We start from the raw sequence: 23,158 nt of genomic DNA, 5'->3' as shown, positions 1-23,158 counted from the left end.
GCCGGGAATTCGAATTTGGGTAGATTCACACCCACGTAATGTGATAATGCCACACATTGATTCTTTTATTAACGCCTCACATCATGTTTACTTAAAGACTGATACCTTTCATCTTGATTGCATGCACTCATTATCACTTAAACACAATGGAAGTCAAAAACGCATTCCATACATCTGACAGTACGCCTTCAATGCAAAGTACCTAAACACTAGCAATTGAATTAGCAGACGGAAAAAAGAAGAAACCATTTAAGTTGAAACCTAGACTGTAGTACCCTGTCTGTAAGTCATAAAACTTTAAACATAATATTCTGAAAAGAAGAGCAAAAAGGCAGATACATGTATACATGTATTTACATTTAGAACAAAATCAAAAGTATTTTTACCAACAATAGCGAATTGTAACCTAAAAACATCTTTAAAATGGAAACCGTTACCAAATCAGTTCACTTTAAAGCTATCGCTTCCACAAAACCACATTGCTCTACATGCAACTGAAAGGAGACCATTCCTTAATAGAGTACAACACGGATAGATCGAATACAGAAGACTCGAAATTACGCATCTGTCGAACTGTGCCTGCTGTCCAGTTTTTTCTTTCTTATTTTTCTTTGTAAGATATCCCTCGAACTACAGATCTGTCGAACTTCTAGGGCTGATCCTGACAAATTTGACCTATCTTTGTAATAGGTAGATTGGAAAATGTAAGCCCCTATCAACACAATTAAGATCATTCAGTAGGCAAGCTACTTTAAGGCTGCCAGTTTGGGCAAGCCTTGGCTAAGTGGGATGCAGCAGCATCCTAACAGACAGCAGAAATCTGTAAAATAATTTACAGTTGAAATTGTTACAAGAGACAAAACAGACAGTGGTATAGAATTATTCTTTTTAATGGAATTGTAGTTGAAACAATATAAAGGCAAAGAGACAAAATGCATTTACTGAAGAAGAAATAGGAAAGTACTGATTGTCACATAAACTATAACAAACAAGCTTTATCTTGTTCAGACTATTCAAAGACAAAACTTCAAAAGTAGACATGTACAAATTACTCTCAGATAACAGGTGATTTAAACCCTTTAAAGCTTCTTCACAGTGCATTCCATTGGTGAGTCTTCATTCATCATAACAAAGAATTTTGTCATACACAAGCCAAACAAGGTAATTCTTTTTACTTTCCTTGAGTTGCGACAAATATCAACAAGGTCAAGTTTACCAACTCTTTGCCCAAGGCACAGACTTGTTCTGCTAAACTGGGCACTGTCATGGCTGCTGCTCTTTGCTGTTTATAAAAACTTCACTGCTAAGCGTGCACACATAGTGGGCTGCGCCATTATACCCCATTGAAGGGCAAAACACCAGTCTCCCCATAGTCCAATGCATGCGGCACCTCCCCTTTTGCCTTTCATTTGGCTCAAATTGTGTCAAACAGTGTGCTCCAATGTGAACCGCGAAACATCAGAGTGCACAGTCAGGGATATTTTAATACAAGCCTATAGTCCAAGATGAGTACTAAAATCAATTTCCCTTTTCTTCTTGAGGGAAAGTACGAGACCTCTGCACTGATGGAGACTGTGAGAGACAAACAGGAGGGATGTGGACCAGACAGATCTATATCTTTCTGAAGAGTCTACTTCTACAAATGAGTACTTGAATAAACGACTAAATCACGGGTCAACTTTGAGAGGCACTTCACCTTGTAACATGGTCACACTCAGAAATAACATAGAAGTAAATTCCTCGATATCATTGTGCGAAGCAAATTCCTCATTATTGTAGTGTAGTCTTCATATGAAATCTGAATAAAGTCAAAGTGGAGAAAATGACAGACACTGTGGAACACAACCCATTAAAATGACACCTCCTTGATGCCAAAATCTAGACTAAAAAGATTTAATTTTATGAAAAATGCTTTGTTCACTTATAATAATACAACAATACCTACAGATGCTGCCACTCCCAAGATGGCACATAATATTGACGACACCTTCCATGTATCACTACAACAATGTTGTCGGGCACAAACAGGCCAAATCAGCAATTTCCATGATTTTAATTTTTTAAAACCTTTTTTTTCTTTATTTGATCTACAATAAGGCGTTCCAATATCTAGTTTAAAATTAAAAACACTTCATATCCCTCAAACACATCGGAGGCAGGAGGGCGCTCTGGTGTGGTTTGCTCCTTTTTTCCCAAACAAAGATCTATCGTCATCATCACTCCTTCTAATGGTATGCTACTCTCTCTTAAGACACCTAATCTTCAGCTCATATATAATATATGACTTCACAGTGTTGTGGGTGCTGTAAAGCTCTCACTTAAGCTATACTAAAGCAAAAACCTCAATGAGTCAAACTTACGAAACCTGGTGACCCAACATTTCTTGTTCCTTTATGAAGTTTTTGCTCCTCTGGAAATATTAGCTAGCACTGCCCGGGCCTGCTGATGACCGGCACCATCGGCTTGTTGATAGGACAACTAGCGGATTTATAACAACTTTTAAGAATACAGCACTGGAGTCCACTTAAACGAAATTCGCTTAATCCAAAAACAGCAGTAAACTGAAAGAAAGTAAAATCACTTTTTTCCTTTCAATCTAGGCAACCTCTCTAAACTGAAAACCTGGCAAAGCCAAAGAAAATCAGATGACTTTGGTTTAAGCGGACTCCACTGTATAATAATGCAAACGGCGGTTGGGGGGAGGGGGGGGAGGGACTGTAGTTTATGTTATGAAAAGGTGACTAGAGTCATGGGTGTCCACATAAATTGTTGTGTGTTACTGTTAGCCAAATGAGAAAAACTCAACTAACATACTATGCAACAAACAAATCTAAAAACTTTTTAAAGGATCACAGTAGATCCACTTGGCAAAAAGCAACACAGCATGCATTTCAGACCACGGAACGAAAAGTATTCTCCATAAAATTGGAAAAATCTATGTGAATGAGTGTTATGTGTAAAATTGTGTACACAAAATGAGTAGCAATGCGACAAAATGAGTCCTTTGTCACACTCAGTTGTTTCAAGATAAAAAAAGGCAATATCTCCATTTTCTCCAAGCTGTGTGTTTCTGACTCCCTACCTCAATCTATAATTTTGTACTCAAAGCAGTGATAACATTTGTATTACCCTCCACACTTAGGGGCTGGAACAGATATTCAATTTGATATCCTGCTGTCCTACTACATTGTATATAATTAATGCATGGCTGAGAAAGTTCCTCCTTATGTGGTTGAACTGGTTTTCTTGTTTATTTGAAATGTTTTTTCTTGTGTGTATTGAGACATATTCTCAGTAATCATGTCATGGATGTAAAGTGGTCAGAGCTTATACATGTACTTGTACGGGATAGAACGCTATATATAAATGCAATCTATTATTATTATTATTACTATTATTATTAATATATCCATTGAGTTATATTGTCAGAATGTGACATGTGACTCATTTTGCAGTGTTGCTACATGTGTACACAAATACTAAAACACAATGACACTGGGTGAGGAATGTGTGTGGCCTTGAGTCTGAGGAGAATCGCAGTTGACATAACCATATTCTTAAAAAGACAAAACTCTTTTTGTTTAAAAAGAAAACAAAAAAAGAAAACAAGAGTTTCTTTCCACAAATCACAGGATACACCGTCACACCACATTTCTATTGAAATTTGACTTCCAAAGACAGTGAAAAAAACCCCAAAATTTTTACACACTTAAAAACATGACCGGATAATAAAAGAACCTCAAAGAATGGCAATTCTGGATCAGAATACGAATGGCTTTCGATGGATCTCACCAGCATTGGCAACATGCTCTGTACACTACAGATACCCTTTCATTTGTTAAGAAATTTATATACAGTACAGGGAGAGAGGACATACATTATTATATAATAAATACAAATGGAAGTTCCTAAATACATTTAACACTCAAAGAACACCAAAAACCATGAATGCAACACACCACATCAGCTGTTTTCAAGCAGTTTGCGGTATTCGCAGACTAAAAAATATCAACATAGAGATTAGAATCAAAATGATCAACGACTTTGTTGTTTCAATGAAGTTACCAACTAGCAGCTGGCTGGATTTCTACTTCTTCGCTATATTATGTCTGCTTTGATTGTATCTGTCTGTTTTATCTTTTCCCAGCACTAAAAAATGACAGTCATTGTATCCATGTGCTTCCCTTCCATTCGAACTTTTAAAGTATCAGTTTAACATTACATTCCTTTCTATATTGTAAATTTTGACAAACTCAAAAGCTGTACTGGAATACGTCATAAAATAATGTCACACAGTAGGCCTTCATACAAAGTATACAAACCACCTCAGCGAGTCAGTAATCGAAATGATGAAAAGGGTAGAGAATTATCCGTATCAGTGTACAAACTGTCCTTACACGGGTTGTGAACCTTTTGTTGGGTGCTATAATTTTTATCTCCTTATCTGTTTCTAAACATCACCTCCGTTCGTAAATTAAAAACTCCGAACTCACAGAATTTAACTGCAGTTGAGCCTGTTCTAACAGCCACAAGTCCAAGACAATCACCTGTACAAATAACCATTCCCTCTTGCATTAAAAAAATTTATAATGGCACTGTTCAAAACGTTCACCTGTCTTACATAAACACTATTTTCCTTGACAGCGGGTAGCCATCTTGGACAATTTTAGCTATAATTAGAACCAACCTCCTTGATCCATGAAACGAATAAAAGAATGGGTTATTTTTGGCTTTTTCTAATAAAAGAAAGGGAGAGAGTTTACAACTCACAATGTCATGACCTGACAACTGTAGCATTTACTCGGGGCACTACACATCTCATTGAAGTTGACACAACTCAATAACATTTATCCTAAGGTACATGAATATCCTAATAAATATGTACACATTTGTAGATCACCTTAAATGATTAAAGATCGCTTATAAAGCTAACATGTTGAATGCACTGAATCATCAAAATAAAACATTACAAATTCAGGCATTCCAATGTTGAAAAAGATAACCCCATTTTAGACATTAAAATGTCGACGAAGATAACCCATAAAACCACAACAGAACAAATAGAATGTTGTCAAAACAAGGATGAATCTACTGAGCGCAATAAGAAACAAGCAAAAAAACAAAACAAATCAAACAAGCTAAAGGCAGTGGGAAGGAATGCACGATTGTGGAGGGGGAAAGTGTTCTGTACAACAACAACGAGGGATATGGAGATCCCGCCATATCTGACTGGACGTTTACCACATAGGTCCAGCCTCTTGAAACAACCTACATTGTGTGCTACAAATAGAACATAAAATAATAATCTGGGCCACTCCAAGAAAAATGAAACTGAAGAGACACCACAGGCAACACAGACATGACATGATGACTTGATGAAAAAAAAATTCTAAGCACTGATAGAGCCATTTTTTATTATTTTCTTTAGACAGAGGCAATCTTCCTCTTAGTTTTTAGCTTTAGTAAAAGTTTTACTGCACTTGCAACACAATAAGGTCATAGGCCATACAAGTGCTGGTGAAGATTTAGAGGAGTTGCAAGAGAGTAACTAATACAAAAAAAGGAGGGGAGATAGGGTGATAGATGTTCGATATGAAGGAAGGCCAAACCACACCAGAGCACCCGCCAAACTTCCTCTGACACCCCCCGGCTCTATAACGCTTTAAGATTTTTTCAGCAGTTCATCATCCCTGCACTATGTATTTCATTGTAGTTTCATTTTTCATGGAATTGCCTTATTTCAAAACGAAGTACATGTATATCAACAGCAGCTGAAAATTTCTCAACACAACTTCAGTGACCAGAATTTTCTCACTAGAAGAATAGGAGATATAATACTAAGGCCAATAAAACACAAAATAACAAGACACAATTTAGAACACAACCTGCAAAGGAAAAATAACATCGTCAATGTCCCAAGTCTGACCATGTATATCTGCAAAACAGGTCAAACATTTTTTTTTGTTTCAATATTATATAAGCCATTAGCAACCGTAATGTTACAATTGGTGATAATATAATAAGCAAAAAGAACACTCTAGCCAAAATCTGAGCCATTCTGGAAGATAAAAAGAAAGAAATTACAGGTTTTTGTTTGTTTGTTTTATAAAAAGTGTTTGACTTAATTTGGCAGTTACAGGGTTAGAGCCGCATCTCAACAATGTTAACTTTAAAGCCAGTAAGGAACAAGGAATGAAACACGACCACCTCAGAGAATGAAAAAATTATTTCGCTTTGACGAAGAACATTAAAAAGCAGTACTATAGTCATCAAACTGTTAAACTGTCAATACCATAAACTTCTAGTCAGAAACTTTCCATGAAGATAAAGACTGCATATTTATTTCACTTTAATCTCACATATAAAATAACTACTATAAACCTTTGAAGGACATGTATGAGTATTTTTTAAAAAGCCCAATACTCTTTCGTTTCATTGAACATCCTTTTAATATCAACTACAACAAATAAAAGAAACCGACCTGGCAGACTCTGATGATCATACAAAACGAAATACAAATAATCAAAGATTTGAAGAGAAACTTCAACTCTCACTGTCTCACTTTCAAAACATAGCGGTAGTAAAGCCCAAACCAACACTTTTTGCTCTTCTTAAGCACTTACTACACTTAAACAATAATCACTCCTGCCCACTCACAGATGAGATAACAGACTTTCACACATCCAAGATTCCATGTGCACATGTCATGACAGAAATGGATATTTCAGTATTCAGTGTCTAAGGGAACATGCATTTGAAAATGGGGGGGGGGGGGGGGGTTCTAGAGTGTGTTTAATTATTTATGATTTATGTAGAAAGCTGCAACATCAAGAAAGCTCTATTGGCTAGGATTCCCTAGTTTCTTTTTATTTTTTGTTGTCAGAGTAGCTAGCATTCAATATCCTAAAATCTACAGCATACAAAGTAGGTGGGATAATTTGTAGTCTTTAATATATAAGGGAATAAACTAGACCTAATACAAAGAAAAAAACTGTGCTGAGTGCTACATCAATGGCATTTTCAAGCTTTCAATATTTTGTTCATCAGATGATCACAGAAACATTGTGACATCCATCTCACATAGACATCTGAACTCAAGTTACTTCATGTAACTAGATAAAGCAAAATATATAGTGTGGCTTTTATTTCTTAAGCTCTCAAATTCTCTGTACCTCTAGGAAAATCTGATTTATAATTTTCTTTGGTTCACATGAAAGTCCTAAACTAACAAATTAATTTGGCAACATGGGAGTAAACATGAATTCATTCAGAACTTATTTCCTCCTGTCCTGCAGTATGGATTGAACAGCAATTTAATGTAACTCTGGTCAATGAGGCATTGTATGGTATAGTGGGCTGCAGTATGGTACGTTAAGGTGTAAAGGTTCGGTATGGTATGGGATCAACACTCTCATCTATACTGTAAAATATGACAAAGCACCTGGTCTATTCTTTTAAGTTACAAAAAGAAGCCTTCTGCCACAACTTCAGATAAGCTGTTCACATTTTAAGACAAAAAGACATGAAAGAGTACTGAAACAAAAAGCAAAGGAAAATGGGAACAAGGCGCTAGATGATAGTCTTAGGTGCACTAATACGCCTCATATCAGATCGCTAAAAATAAAAATGTAATCGTCAGCTTCCACTTTGCCTATCAGGTCCAAACCTAACTGAGGATTATGATGTCCCAGCAAACAGAAAGTAAACAATATCATTGTTCAGTCAATTCGAGGAGGAGAAAGAAAACAACTAGAACAAACATTTGGCTGCAAAGAGGACAAAACGGAACAAAATGCGGAAATCAAGGGAAGGAAAAGCCAAATGCAAAACAAAAAACACTCTGAAAGAGAAAGCTGTTAGGAAAAGTCAGGAGAACAACGAAATCAGCTTCTGACTTGAAGCACAAATCATGACACACTTCAGCTGTATCTAGAGAGAGGAATGGAACAGAATCCCCCTGGACCCATCCTATATGAGCATTCAAGTAACTTCTTATTATGATAACAGACTATGCTTAAGCACATATATTTTTATTCTTTTATTTATTGAAGACTCTAATCTAACAGTTAACCCCATGACTGCACTGTAAATGTATCCCACATCTCACACGTCTCGATAATCCGCCGCCCAGTGCTGTGCAAGCGTATCTCCTCTGGCAGCTAAAGCCTGTGTTTTATGGTTTGGTATACGCAGGTCTGGTCAATGGATGAATTTATCTCTTCATTTCTCTTTCTGTTGATACAGTTGTACCGATCCGTCTCTTATTAAAAGAGAACAAACATCAATTAAAGATAGTGACCAGTGATGTCTTGTGCACAGTAGAATTTTCCTGAGCATGTGAGGTGCATATGTGGTTAGCAGTCAAGGGTTAATGGTTAAAAAAAGTTGGCACAAAAAGGATCTTATACCATTCTGTCAATAAACTAACACTACGCTGTATTAGTAAAACTGATAATGATATCACAAGAATACCTGAGACAGTAAAAAACAAGCATGCAATTCTTGCCAACTCCTGATGATCCTGTCATTAAAATTATTATTTCGCCTGAAAACTTTAATTCTGAAAATTTGTGAAAACCAGGTCCACGAAAAACCCATCCTGAGGTAAACAAGTCCCTAAAACTAGTAGGTGTCACAACGGCAGCACACTGTCGTCTCGAGGATCAAGTAGATTGAGCATCACATGGAATGACAAACAGACAACCCACCACCTGACTCAACTTAAAACATCTCAACATATAACCAGCGAACAACTGAATAAAATATATCCACTTTGTAAATTTCTAATTTTCACTGCATACCATTTTATGTCCAGTCTTTCTTAATTTCACGAACACATGTATATTAGTAATTATTACTGAACAGAGACAAAAGATGAATATCACTCAGAAGCCTTGATGGAATTGGCTTTTGTCTGAACAGCACATGCCACGACAGGTAGCAGTAAATGTCAGATGCTTCAGGCTGCTGCTCATGTTTTTGCCTACACAAAATAACCCAAACATCCTCACCCCAGAAGCAAATTTATCTCATAAAAAATGTTGTTGGCGAGCTGTGGCATTATTAACCAGAAAAAAACAACCCCAGACAGAATGCATTAATAAAGCCTGGTTGGGAAAGCACACACAACTTAATACAACTTTATGAAGTTACTGTCAAAAGGGCTGTACCAATCAGCCAATGACATGCTTTTCCTGTACCACTCAGCCAAAGATGTGCTGCGACCAATGATGCAGTTCAACTATTGACAGGTTTCAACCAATGATGTGTTTCAATCAATAACATGCTTCAGCCAGTGATGTATTTCAACCAACAACGAGTTTTAACCAATCACTTGTGTCAATCAATAATGTGTTTCAACCAACGATGTGCTTCAACCAATGATGAAGTTCAATCAATACCGCGTTTCAAACAACGACAAGCTTCTTCAGCCAATGATGTGTTTTTAGCCAGTGACGCGTTTCAACCACAACATGCCTCAACCAATGAAGTTTTTCAGCCAACGATGTGTATCAACCAATGACATTCAGCCAATGACATGCTTGAGCATGAACTGCACAGCTTCCTGTCGTCGGAGGACACGAGGCACTTTGTACTGGTTGGAGGCGGCCGGGCTGTCCTGCAGCATGAACCGACGCAGTTCCATGAAGGAGCCGGGGGTCACCAGGTGCACTTGCATGGGAGAGATGCTGCCCTTGTGGCGGAACGACGAGTACGGGTACGAGTGGACCATCATCGAGTCGTCCAGCTGGGGGGAGCAACAACGAAGTTAAGGTTTTATAATGTTTGTTGGAGTTTGGTTTGTTTGTTTGAGTAAAGAAAAGCACATCAACACAATTATGGAAATTTAGTGCTGAGGAAAAGTAAGACACACAAACAGAAACAACAGAGGGAAAGTAAAGAAGTAGGACCTACCAGCAGCGCCCTCCAACCAAACCACCCCGCTTTTGTTTGAGTGAAGAGAAGCATATCCACACCATAAAGGTAATTTAGTACGGGGGGGAAAGTAAGACAGACAGACAGACAAACAGAAACAACAGAGAGAAAGTTAGTCTTGTTTCAGAAAAAGCAAAACAGAAACATCAAAACGTCTGCTGTTAGGTTTAGTTAGAGTTTTACGGCACTTGCAACACAATAAGGTCATATAAGTGCCGAAGATTAGAGGTGTTACAAGAGAGTAACAAACACAAAAAAAGAATGAGGGGAGATGGAGATGATAGATGTTTTGATAGGAAAGAAGGAGCAAACCACACCAGAGCACCCGCCAACCACCCACACGTCTGCTGTATCTGCGATACTGACCTCACTGGGAGCTCTGGGTCGAGACCAATATGCCGGAGAAATGAAAGAAACTAACATTCTTCATTTTCCAGAAAAATAGGTTACAATGCCATCAGTGCTCTAAGCACATAGCACCATAATTTTTTTAAAGAACAAAACAATGTAGTCACATATACACATCACTGAAGGTCACTGCAGCACAGCATCCCCTCCTGAGCTCTGGTAGACATGTCTTAATAAATAGACTGCTCAGTATTGTAGTTTTCACTATCAAGAAACACCAGTCTAACTAAGGAAAAAGATTGATAATAATTAAAAACATTAAGTTTAAATGTGACATTACTTGCTTTATTTTAGACAGAGGAACTAAACTCTTTCACTCAAACACACTTGTGAGAACTATTAATTATAATGACTATTTTTCTTCTTTTTTCTTTTGCAATAATTCCTCCTACCAGCTGTTCTTTCGCTTTTCTTTTTTCAGGAAACCATTTCAATACATTTAATAAAAACAACATTTCACTGTATCTTTAATATGGAAGCACTAAAGCATCAAAACAACAACACTAATGACAAAGAGATGCATTTGGCAGACAGACAGACATCAACTCTCACCATCTTCTTCTGACTGGATGAAATCTTTTTGACCTTGGTACTGTCTAATCCCTCCAGTTCCAAGAACACATGGTAACATGGCTGAGAGGTCTTAAAACCTGGGGGGAAAAATGTATAAGAGTCCTTACATGAGTTTACATTAAGTCATCAACGTCAAATAATTTCTGTATTGTGCGTATTACAGGAGTGAATAACCTCACACAAATGAACCACAAGTCAGATAAATACAAGATTTAAAAAAATATTTCTTCAATAAATAAGGATGCAAATGATTCTATAAACCATGTATACTTTCTTTAAGCCTCAAATTTAGCTTCAAACACCATAGATGTCGGACCTAAAAGACATACATGTACACGGCAAAAGTGATCAAACACAAGTTTTATTTTGACAGGAATTGGAGAGCTACCAAGGGATACAAAGATTTTAAAAAATTAAACTCTATCCCATTTGTAAGGACCAAAATGAACAACCCCAAGAACGGTTGGATTGACAAAGATAAGTAGAGAGACGTTTACATTTTAAAATTTATAAACGAAATAAAAACTGCACGATAAATAAAGAGACATTATTATTTAAAATTCATAAATTGGAATAAAAGCGTATGATAAGTAAAGAAGCGTTATAATTTTGAGAACATAAACTTGAATTAAGAACTGTACAATAAGTTAAGTGGATTTGTCATTTTCAGAACATAAACTGGAATAAAAACTGTAAACTTGACCCAGAAATGTCTTTGAATTTCCAGACCACCTTAAACTTCACCCAAATGGCAGGCAGCCCTGCCACGCTGCAAGAGAAAAATCTCACCTTTGGGCACGTCCATCTGGTCGAGAATAACGCTCTCCATACAGCAGTAGTCCACAAGCTTCACGTTGGACCACACCTTGGTGATGGTTCCCTTGAGCACCTCGTAGAACATGGACTCCGAGACCTTCTCTCCTCGCACATTCAGGAATTGGCCTTTTCTACAGAGGGGTACACAATGTGCCCAAAGAAAATAGAGAATGAATTAAGATTTCACAATAATGTGTCCCGAGATAGTGGAAAAAAGATGGGAAGGATAAATTAAATAAATTTTCTCAAAAGTAAAGATGGGATGAACAAAATTAAACAATTCCTTTAAAAAATATTTACTCATTCTATGTTACAGACACCATAAATGGTGCCTCAAACAGAAGTAGAATAAAGTCTGGGGGAAAAAATCTAAAAATTCTCTGCTCACAAACTTTGCACCTCAGACAGCAGCATGAGGACATTATATATATTATATTACACTGAGGTAACAAGACTCATGGGGGCGTTTAGTGTGTGTTCATGAGGGCCTGCTCTCTCTACATCTTTTCAGCATTGCCACAGTTACTATCTTCTTAATCTGTTCCAATCACAATTTGTGGTGTAAAGGTTTGGCTCCTCACTCTGCAGAATACAATATTCCATTCCAACATGGAAATAAAATTTTAATATTATCTCAATTTTTCAGCCAGACCTAGTATTCCTTACAGCCCAGAACGGCCAAGATAGGCAGGGTCAAAACAACACACCTTCCTACTGATCTAAATCAGGCATGGATAAACTAGTCTGCAGGCCAGATCCAGCCCATGAGCAGTTTCAGTCTGGCCTGCGGGTTAACCCAGTTATTAATAATGAATGTGACCTGCAGTGGGTTGATATCTAATGAAAACCAAACTGTCCACTTCGAAAATTAAAATCAGTAGTTCTCACCCACCTGGAAGCAATAGATTTAATATTTTATCTTATGAAATGCCATTGAGCAGCATTTTTGATGTTATAGGGTCAGTTTTTATCTCACTTTTGAGAACTCGGCAACGCCCAATTTTCTCCTTGCTTTGGACCATAAGATAGGCGGATATGGGAAAGCATGTTCAAGTCGCGGGCCGGATTAAGCGATGCCGAATGGGCCTCTATGGAGGTGTGAAAAATTAACAACTAATCTTTTCTTAGTAAATAAAACCAGGCAGTTATCTTGTGGTAAACTGTAAATTATCAAAGTTTTTTTCATAGACAGAAAGAGCTTGATTAGAAAAGCACTGACAAAGAAAAAGGGTACACCAAAATCCTGGGCATATCAATTTGATATGTTTCAAGAGAAAGTAAAAGCTATAATACGATACAGGTTTCATGCCCCTATAAACCTAGATAGGTGATCTGTGAAACAGGAATAAAAACTCCTTATAAGATCCATTTTGAAGAACAATTCGAACTGAACTATGGACATCTGTACCATCCAAACTAACACTGACTGAGCTATTGATGCAGCTGTTCAAAAGAATCCATACGACTCGAGTCCCTATCTCTCACAAAGCACAAATGTAGCAGGAAATGGTTCCCTAGAAAATACACGTACCTGTACTTAAACTCCACAATAGGGCACTGATTGTGGAAGCCCACAACTTTGATCACGTCCCCGAAACGGTACCGGTACAGGCAGCTGGGGTTGGTGATGACCAGCTCGTAGGTCTGGCCCTCCTGAACCTGAGGGGAAATTTTACAGAGGAAAAGAGAGACAAATGAAATAATGAAAAAGAAAAAACAGCAATAATAGACAGCATTTGTATAATGCAAATTCCTGCTCAACAGCAAGCTCTATGCACTTTACAATCTATATTATTACCCCAGCAGACCTGATAGCATTCTCAGATATTTATCCATGATGTGTAATTAGATTGCAAATCAGAACCATTTGCGAGGGCCGTAAAACTCTTACTAACTAAATTCTTATAAAGTGCAATCAAAAGTGTGCACACATTTCAGTGACATTTGGGGGGGGGGGGGTTCAAGATGGAGAAGAATATAGTAGCAATAGCATTCTGAGGAACAAAACAGTTTCCTATGCGAGTAAAAAGTTGCACATAGATGCAATAATGGCCATTTATGCTGAATTTTTTTTTAGCTTTTACCTTTAGAACCATCCAACTATCCATATAAACAAATATGACACAAAATAGCACAATTTCCAAAGTCGTTTTTTTTGTTTCGAGAAACCTTAAAAAAATAATTTTAAAAGCAGTGCTTACCTAAGTCAACTTTATGACTTGAGCAAGAGGGAAAATGTCTCAGTAACTGGATATTTAGTGCACAAAACAAAACTCTGCTAAACTGAAGATACAAAGCAGGCATTTTGACATGTAGCAATAGCTACGGATTTGAAGAAAATGACTTGGACAATTGTGTTATGATGATGCCAATGATACATAAGATTTACATACAACAGACATGAGTAAAACAGTGGGGCACCTACCTGATGCATGAGCTTTGTGTGAGGCTGGTCTTCATCCATGAGGTAGTCGGGTATAAACTCGAAAAACTGTGTGCGCGGGTGTAGTAGGTAGCGTGATGGCAGCACACCAGGCCAGATGTTCACACCTAGCAGACCCTCAGATGCCGCGTAGATGGGAGAGTACAGCGGAACTCCTGCAGAATGTTTTAGTTTAGTTTAGTTTTAGTAAGAGTTTTTGTTTTAGTAGAGGTTTTACGGCGCTCGCAACTGCATAAGGTCATATGAGCGCCAGAAGAATAGAGGTGTTACAAGAGAGTAACAAACATAAAAAAGAAGGAGGGGAGATAAGTATGATAGATGTTTGATAGGAAAGAAAAAGCAAACCACACCAGAGCACCCGCCAACCATCCACTTAGTAAGAGTATTACGCCACTTGCAACACAATTACATCATATGAGTGCCAAAGATTAGGGGTGTTACAACAAGTAAGTAATTTACACAACAAAGAAGGAGGACAGATAAGGAGTAAAGATGTTTTTATAGGAATGAAGGAGCAAACCACAGCAGAGCACCCACCAACCATCCACACAAAACGTACGTTTGTTTGAGTAAAGACAAGTATGTCCACACAATAATGGTAATATAATGCAGGGAAAAGGGAAGACTGACAGACAGAAACAACACAGGGTGAACAAAAAAGGTATGGGACTTACTCAGAATTGCCCTCCAACCACCCACATGATAAAGGACAGGGGTCAGTTAGTTAAGTCTTAGTAGAGGTTTAATGGCGCTCGCAACTGTATAAGGTCATATGAGCGCCAGAAGATTAGAGGTGTTACAAGTAAGAGAGCAACAAACATAAAAAAGAAGGGAAGATAAGGACAATAGATGGAAAGAAGGACAAACCACACCAGAGCACCCACCAACCACCCACAAAGGGGTCAGTGGAATATTCATTTGCCTCAAAGGATTGTTCTCGGATTCCAGAGAGTAAAACTGAACCAGTGATATCGCCTCTCCTCTTGGATAGGAAGCTACTCTGTTGGCGTCTCTTTAAGATTAACAAGCCAAAACAAGACAAACATAGTCAAAGATGCTTTGTCAGCTTAACAGATATATCAAATGAAAAACAAACAGACTGACAGACACACAAATGGAATCAAACAGATTCATAGAAATCAACTCATTCCTTTGCCAAAACCATCACATCACCCCCACCCAGCCTTTTTTTTTTCACTTTCCACTTTCTTTCTAAAAAATACCACATATGGCAAAATGTCAACAACAAAAAAAAACCACTTTCAGGTGTCACCAGTCATAACTAACCAGTAATGAATACCTAAAGTGTCAAATTAACATATAATATGGTCTCTACAGCCTGTCAAAAGGATTTGAGGAAACAGCAGCTGTGTGGCTTAAATAGCATATCACATGCCGAGCCCTCTCCACTGTGGCTAACAACTGATAACTGAAAACTCAAGGGAAAAACTAAACTGGATATAAAATGACCTGAAGCTGAAATTTAACAGAAATCGATATTTGTTCCCTGTTGAGCTCAAGTTATGACTACGGTACAAAATCAAGCAAGGATTGTTCACGTAATCCTTGCCTCCAGCCATTAGGGAATTATGCATTCTTGCTGAAGTCTTTCTTGTTCAAAACTGATTTCAGTTAGAAGGTAAAATTCAAAACATAATCATGTTGGGGGCCCCACAGGTCAAGAGTCAAGAAAACTCAGATTCACAAAAATAGAGAAAATAATGGCCTATCAGAAGAAACTAAGAGATGGAACAGTATCAGAGACCTTCCCTTCAGCATGCCGTAGTCAAATCTAATCCAAATTATTTCTAAACAGTCAACCAGGAGCGTATCCACCTGAATTTGATCAGAAAATGAGAACGAGGAGGAAACAAATCCACACAGAGCCTGGAGAGAGAATGTCATGGGAATGTGAGGAGCAGGAACCTGCTGGGGTCAACTCCCACCCAGCCACAAGACCTAATTATTATTGATGCTTGGGTCCCTACCTTTGCAGTAGCCACTACGCAGCTTATCCCCGTACAGCTCAAAGGTCCCTGTGTCTGCTCCGAGGATCATGTGCAGCTCCGGCCACAGCCTAAGAGCCAGTCCTTCTCGGCCGCTTCTCATGGCTTCTCGTACTTCCTTCGCTCTTGTCGGGTTCGGCTTCAAAAGCTGCTCAAGTTCTTCTCGGATTTCCGGGTCAATGTTCAAGTCCGGGTTGAGACTTCCTGTTTCGATGTCCTGGGTGAGCTGCTCAAAGTGGTTCTCGAGGGCAGCGAAAGTGTTGAAGATAATGGAAGCAAAGTTGGCCTCGATCATCCCGACATGGGGATCCAACAGAGCAAACAGGAGGTAAAAGTACAAGGCCTCCGGTTCAGATTTCACTTTGTAAGCAGGGGGAGGGGTGGTGTAGATGTGGAGAAGTCCTTTCGATCTGGAGAAGCATCAGATTGACATTACAAGATATCTACCATCATGCTACCAATTTGCCAAAAACTGCAACTTTATTCGCCAAAAAAGCAACTTTATTCCCCCCCCCTCCTCTGAACTCTTTGCCCTTTGCCCATTAACTTCTAGAGCGATCTGCTACACTCTGCTCTTCTAACTCCACTGATAAAAGCAACCTGTTTGCAGTACATCCAAATCAGAGAATCATTTCTCCCATTTCCTTTTAACTTTTCAGCACATGCTCATTACCATAAAATCAAAAGGATACAAGTGCAACATATAGCAAGGGTCTGCCCTAAGATATAACATGTTATAATTTAGTAGATAGATTTATCAATATTATAATGGGTTAAAAAAAAAAGTTAACTAACATGGAAATTTGGTCTCACATTAGCATCACGATATAATATCTCAACTAGTCAATCTATACTTCAGTTTCATTAGACATGCATTTTACTAGCAACTCTAAAAACACTATTGGAAACTAAAATGCTGGAATACAGTTCTACAGGACACAGAGGGTAGCAAACCCCTAAGGTTCATCTGAAACCTGCTTTACCTTTTTGATGAGGGTGACAGATGAGCTGTTTAAAAGGAAGAGGAGCATAACAATACAATGAAGGTCATTTGGATCTAGAACCACACAGACAGACAGGAAGACAGATGGACAGACAGACAGGCAGACACACAGACAGATGCACAAACAGACGGACAGACAGGCGGACGGACAGACAGACAGACAGACAGGCAGACAGACGGACAGGCAGACAGATAGACAGACAGAAAGATGGACAGACGGACAGACACACAGACAGACAGACACAGACAGACAGACAGACAGACAGACAGACGGACAGGCAGACAGACAGATAGACAGACAGACAGACAGACAGACAAACAAATGGAGGTGAAGAACTAATTCACATTCATTTGGCATGATTTGGGTGATAATATAATGCATAGTGCAATAAAATTCTGTCACAGTTGTACTGTTGCATGAATAAGCAGCAACAGATGTGTTTAGGAACAAAGACCAAACCAATCAATAAACCTACTGCAACTCTCATTGAATGCGCCTACCTACAAATCAATCCTGGTCTTCCAATAATTGTCAAGTCACTCAATGGATGGCACAAGGTCATCTACATATTAATCTAGGTAAAACTTGGCCCCTTAGCACAAAGTATAATAGTCAAGATAAAAAACCGTTTGCTGTGTACTCAGTCAGAGTAAATTTAGGCTCAGTAAATGAAAACGAGAAACGTAGAATTTTCAACTAACATCATATTTTGTTCATTAAGAAACTAAAACTATCATTTTTCATAAGTACAAATGGATTTTAACCCCCCCAATATGAAATGGTAGGCCTTTCAAATGGGTAAGGTTATCTGAGTGGCAGGACCTCCTAATTTAACATCCACCTTATAAGAAAGCTTTATACCTCACCAAAATAACCCAATTTCAGAACGCCCCCTTGGAGATTCAAATCAGGGCCATCCACTATGTAGTACAGCACGAATCGTAGTATGGGAAGAAATTACTAGAGAGTCGAGAACAAAGACGTCTTGTGACTGTAACCACCCTCTTATAATTTTCCTCTGACAAAGAGTCTCACTTTCCTTGAAAATTCCCTACACTAGAAATCAAACTCTTATCTGCTAAGTACCCAATTTGAAAAAATTTGAAGTTAAAAATTTTGAGTATTACAACGTGTTAAGCTTTTTCGAATGCAATTCTTTAAATATCATTCATGGTAACAACTGCAAACATTCTTACAATTTTGATAGAGCAGATAGAATTTGGTTTCCGACCTCATGGTCTTAGTAATTCAATATGGCTAGAAGAGTCAGATAAAACTTTGTAATTCTAAGACAGCTAATTGACTCAAGTTTACTTTCAACAGGACAACATAGTCAGGTACACAAAATCTTAGAGATAGTCAAGTTCTGAAACATATCCCCCATTCCCTTCCCTTTTGCTCAGTAGTCTAGTATCTTAAGAGCAGAGCCAATGCTGTGTCCAAATCCTTGGAAGAAAGCTCAAAATAAACTTGGAATTTTCTAAGCAGAACACAAAAAGACAACACAATCACCTTTCCGGGGAAGCGGAGTTAGGGCCTATGGGGATTTCCGTGATGGAATATCTCCAGCTGGGAGAGAAGAAGATCTTAAAGTCTTTGTTCAGCAGCTTGGTGTCTGGGTACGCCTCCACCATACATCTGTATAGCACCGAGATACCCTGTGGGAGGTACGCACACAAACACAGGTTGTGAACATAAGCTAACATAATATATTACATTATGTAGAACTGGCCCAAAAAATCTAATCCTTTTTTAAAGAGATTTTAGTCCTTGTATCTCAGCTGTTAATTCAACCTCTCATCTTTTAAATTGTACTGTATGTATGTCATCTAATCATTTAATTTAATGTAAGTTCAATTAAGGGCTTACTTTTAAAAAGATATATTTCATACATATAAAAACATACTAATGCAGAAATGATGAAAGCACAGCACAGAACACACATTCCATCTAATCACAGAAGGAATACAAAAACATATTATTGTCAAAAGAACACCTGTCACATTGAATGCAGGCGAGATGAGTTCAATCCCCAAGTGAGGAAATCTGTCATATTGAGTACCTTCATCTTTCTGTTTTAATGCAGCCAGGATCCCAGCCTGGAAAGTGTGTCCCAGCTATAAATAATAAAAAGTGTGTAGACAGAGGCATAAAACAATCAACAGACAAACAAGCCTACCTCGAGGAAAAATATTTTCGTCTGCTTCATCAGCATAGGGATGATGTTGCTGTTGCCAGAGGTACCCGAGGTCACAGCAAACACGGACGGATCTTTCGCTGTCATCACGTTCTTCTCTCCGCTGAGCATGCGACTCACGTAACGCGAATAGTGATCATAGCGCGTCAGAGGATGTCTTTGCAAAAAGTCTTTGACCGATTTCACTTGATCTAACTAAGAAGATGAAAAAAGGAAATATGGGTTTACAGATAAGTCTTTCAAGCCCTTCCTTCTATCAATATTAAAACTATTAAGCAGAAGTAGACCATAGACAAAATTTGAAATTGTTACAAACGAGCTTCTCTCAAATTTCAGCTCCAATAATACTCACTCCGTCACCCTTTCCCGCCACTCTAAGCCACTTAAACATCTTCACTAACATTTCATTGGATCTCTTTACTAGTTTCATGCACAAGTACAATAAAGTACCTGTTTACGAATAAAATAAGCATATACCAGCTTATTCCCCACATATTATATTATAATACAGCTACACTACACTTACAACGGCCAATAAGCCTAACTTTGCATAGGAATAGAGTAAATACCAGAGACATTCCCTCTGCATTTTCACTGTGATCCCACGACATTCTCCCAAAGTGAAAATCTTCATACTATGTTCAACAGTAAACAAAACTCTGTAACCAAACCTCAACAGAAGGAAGTAAATGAAATGGTGCTAAACAAGCAAGAAACTCTTCAAAAATGAGAAGAAAAACCAAACAGTCACTTTTTTGCTTCACCCGAGACCCCAGCTCCCCCCCCCCCCCCCCCCCCGAAAAAGAGAAAATAGAAAGAAAGGAAAAAGAAAGTAAACTCAATTAACATTGCCAAACATACTTTGAACTCTTTGCTGTATTCTGTGTCAATGTTGTCCAGGATTTGCTGGAAGAGAAACTCTCTTTGAGCTTTCTTGACATCCAGCGTTGCATCCTCCAACTTGCTCCTCATAATACCACCGAGGAAAGTGAGGCTACGCACAGATGTATAGTGCCTGGCCGCATCCCCTAACGTTTGGTCAGGGTACACACGATAACGGTTCACATCCACCGCTAGGTAGCCCAGGCCGGACACGCCAACCAAGGACAGGCCTGTTGAGGATGAATATGGAGAATGGTTCAAAGCACGGGATACCATTTATTCCTTCTTTCTTCATGACAAGGCTATTTATTCTTAAACTTACTTAAGTTTACACATCAAGAGTTACTGTCGTAGAGAATTTACAAAGACTTTCAGTATGCAGTGAGCGTTTAGAAAATTTGATAGCCCAACAACACTGAGTTTGTCAAAGTGGTCCTAAAAAAACCCAGAGCGCAAGTAATAACTTACAGATTCATAAAAACAAAAGTCTTTGCTTTCTAAAAAAAGAGAGTATAACTGCTATCCGAAACTTATACACAGGTACACATTCAAAGTAAAACTGTCAGAGGTAAATTTTGGCAGCCTCATAATAAATTTAGGCATACATATATATATTTAATTAACTGACATACTAACCTCCAAGTAACTTTTTAATAATTCCCATCTCGAAAATGTTCTGATCAGGATATTAATAAACCATGACTGACTTTCTCGTTCCAATTCAAGCCGTACCTCATACTGTGGGAAGAACAAGGAATAGAAATCAAATTATCAGTCATATGACATAGAATGTTATTTTAGTGAGGAAATAGCAGAGAGACTGTCTTTAGTCTTTACAAGAGTAAAAACATTTTTTAAGGTTTCATGCATTTATTAGCAAAAACCAATTTTTCCATCTGATCACTGACATCAATATGGAAAGAAAGATCACCTAGTTTTAGAATTCGAAAAAATACTTTTGAAGGGTTACATCATAAAGTTTAAGAATTTAAAAAATACTTTTCAATATATGACTTTTTCCCCCCTTTATATTTTATGAGTAGACAGCAATCTTAAACTACTAATGCTGAAGTCTTCTGACAGTTTCTAAACTGTTCACTTCCCATTTAAAATGTTCAGATCTTTTGGTATTTTTTTTACTCATCGAGCTGTCTCACACTCAGATATTCTAAGCACTTTTCTCGAACATTTTATATTATTATTTGCTTTAGACGAATTTTGACTTTATCTGCAAATTTTTAGTTTAGGAGATTATGGATCGTATTAAATATTTTCATTACAACTATAGAACTATAATCAATATTACAATTGTAATAATAATTGACTTGTCTATTTAACAACATGGGGGTTTCGTGGTGGTTGGTAGGGGGGGAGGGACCATGCCCCTGCACGTATCAGCAATTAGGATTGATATTTACTTGAAAACAATTGACATTTGCGAGGTTTTAGGGGCCATAAGCGAAAAAAAAATTAACCTATATATGGTATGGTAGTTTAGCCCTCAAAACAGTGAATCTGTGTTGGGGGGTCTTTAGGTAAAAATTTACCAATCTTTTTTTTACCCCCCCCCCCACCCCCAGCCAGCTCAATTTCAAAAGAATTTAAGGTAAACCACTTATTTAGAAAAACAACAGGCCTGAAGATCTAGATCTAGTAATTATTCAGGTTTAAAATACATGCATCAGTAAGGCACCTTTTGGCTTCGTCTGAAATACAATACTTTAGGTATTGCAAACTAAAATTTTATTTACAATTCAGCCATCATTATTAAGTACGGCTAGCCTGCCAGTCTAGTCATATTTATTTTAGGCCCTATTAGAAACCTGTTGAGTACACAGGTCTCATATTAGTATATATTCAGCTTTAAAAATACATGCACTGTCAGTAAGGCACCCTTTGGTTTAGTCTCAAATACAAAAATACTTTAAGTATTGCAAACTAAAAATTGATTTACAATTCAGGAGGCCTATTTTTTGCTGTTGGTCAGTCTAGCCAGGGCTAGCCTAGCAGTCTAGCCGTCATCAAGTACAGCTAGCCTCTTCCAAAACAATACGGTCAAGTCCTTTGCCCTTTGCTTTCGGCTTGGAAGGGGAGGGGGGCAAGGGGGGTCTCTCACAGGACCACTGTCAAACATCACAGATTGATTAAGATATAATAAAAGTTACAAGAATTGACCACATTATTCCGAGGATGCAAACCACTCTCTCTGCCAAGTCATGAATCATATTATATTATATCAAGACATTATTAGATCTCTATAGCGTAGAATCTAATATAACAAAGATTTTAAAAATAAACAAAGTGGCTACGTTTATGGCACCGTGAACATAGTTGGCAGGTTACGTTCACGGCGCCCTGTATGCAGTTTGAAGGCGCTGTTGAGGCTACATTCACGGCACTATTAAAGCTTTGTTTAGGGGGAGCATCCACAGCCGGTTTTAGTCAGTGACAACAGTGACATGATATTTAATATTTTGGCCAGCTTCAAGTGTTCCATCCCATGAGATGAAGGAAAACAAAGCGCCCTTACAGAATTAAAGTCGGGTGGTCTATGGGATGTGGAAAATTGGATACGAAATAGGAAACAAGAGGTGAGAGATGGGTAACAGATGGTGGGATTCGGATATGTGACTGGTCATAAAATGTGTACAATAATGACTGTATTGCACCGGGTCAGCTTGGGAACAGACGCAGAGAGAAATGACGGGAATCAATTATTCTTATTTATGTAATAAACACCCCCTCTCTCTCTCTCATTCTGTCTGTCTGTCTCTCTCTACTCTTTCTCTTTCCTTTTCTCTTTCTCTCCCCCCACCACCTCTCTCTCTCTATTTTTCTCTGTCTCTGTCTGTCTCTTCCCCCCCCCCTTCTCTCTCTCTCTCTCTCACTCACA

At 38.1% G+C, this 23,158-nt stretch overlaps 1 protein-coding gene across 4 annotated transcripts in view; it reads right to left on the bottom strand.

The window, feature by feature from the left end:
* Positions 1–870: 870 nt before the first annotated feature.
* The window catches only part of LOC101853110 (GH3 domain-containing protein), a 23,592-nt gene continuing 1,304 nt past the window's right edge, over positions 871–23,158 (bottom strand). For all 4 annotated transcript variants that reach the window (XM_035971347.1, XM_005104475.3, XM_035971348.1 and 1 more), the window contains 10 exons: positions 20,902–21,003; positions 20,245–20,495; positions 19,366–19,578; positions 18,699–18,844; positions 16,165–16,592; positions 14,159–14,331; positions 13,265–13,392; positions 11,707–11,864; positions 10,897–10,994; positions 871–9,748 (listed from right to left, as the gene is read on the bottom strand). In XM_035971347.1, the coding sequence (XP_035827240.1) occupies positions 9,527–9,748; positions 10,897–10,994; positions 11,707–11,864; positions 13,265–13,392; positions 14,159–14,331; positions 16,165–16,592; positions 18,699–18,844; positions 19,366–19,578; positions 20,245–20,495; positions 20,902–20,929 (1,845 nt within the window). In that variant the 5' untranslated portion in view covers positions 20,930–21,003 and the 3' untranslated portion in view covers positions 871–9,526. The remainder of the gene's footprint in view (positions 9,749–10,896; positions 10,995–11,706; positions 11,865–13,264; positions 13,393–14,158; positions 14,332–16,164; positions 16,593–18,698; positions 18,845–19,365; positions 19,579–20,244; positions 20,496–20,901; positions 21,004–23,158) is intronic.

This window comes from Aplysia californica, unplaced genomic scaffold (assembly GCF_000002075.1).
Source record: "Aplysia californica isolate F4 #8 unplaced genomic scaffold, AplCal3.0 scaffold00421, whole genome shotgun sequence".
Lineage (NCBI taxonomy): Eukaryota > Metazoa > Mollusca > Gastropoda > Aplysiida > Aplysiidae > Aplysia > Aplysia californica.
This window is presented reverse-complemented; position numbering and strand designations above follow the sequence as displayed.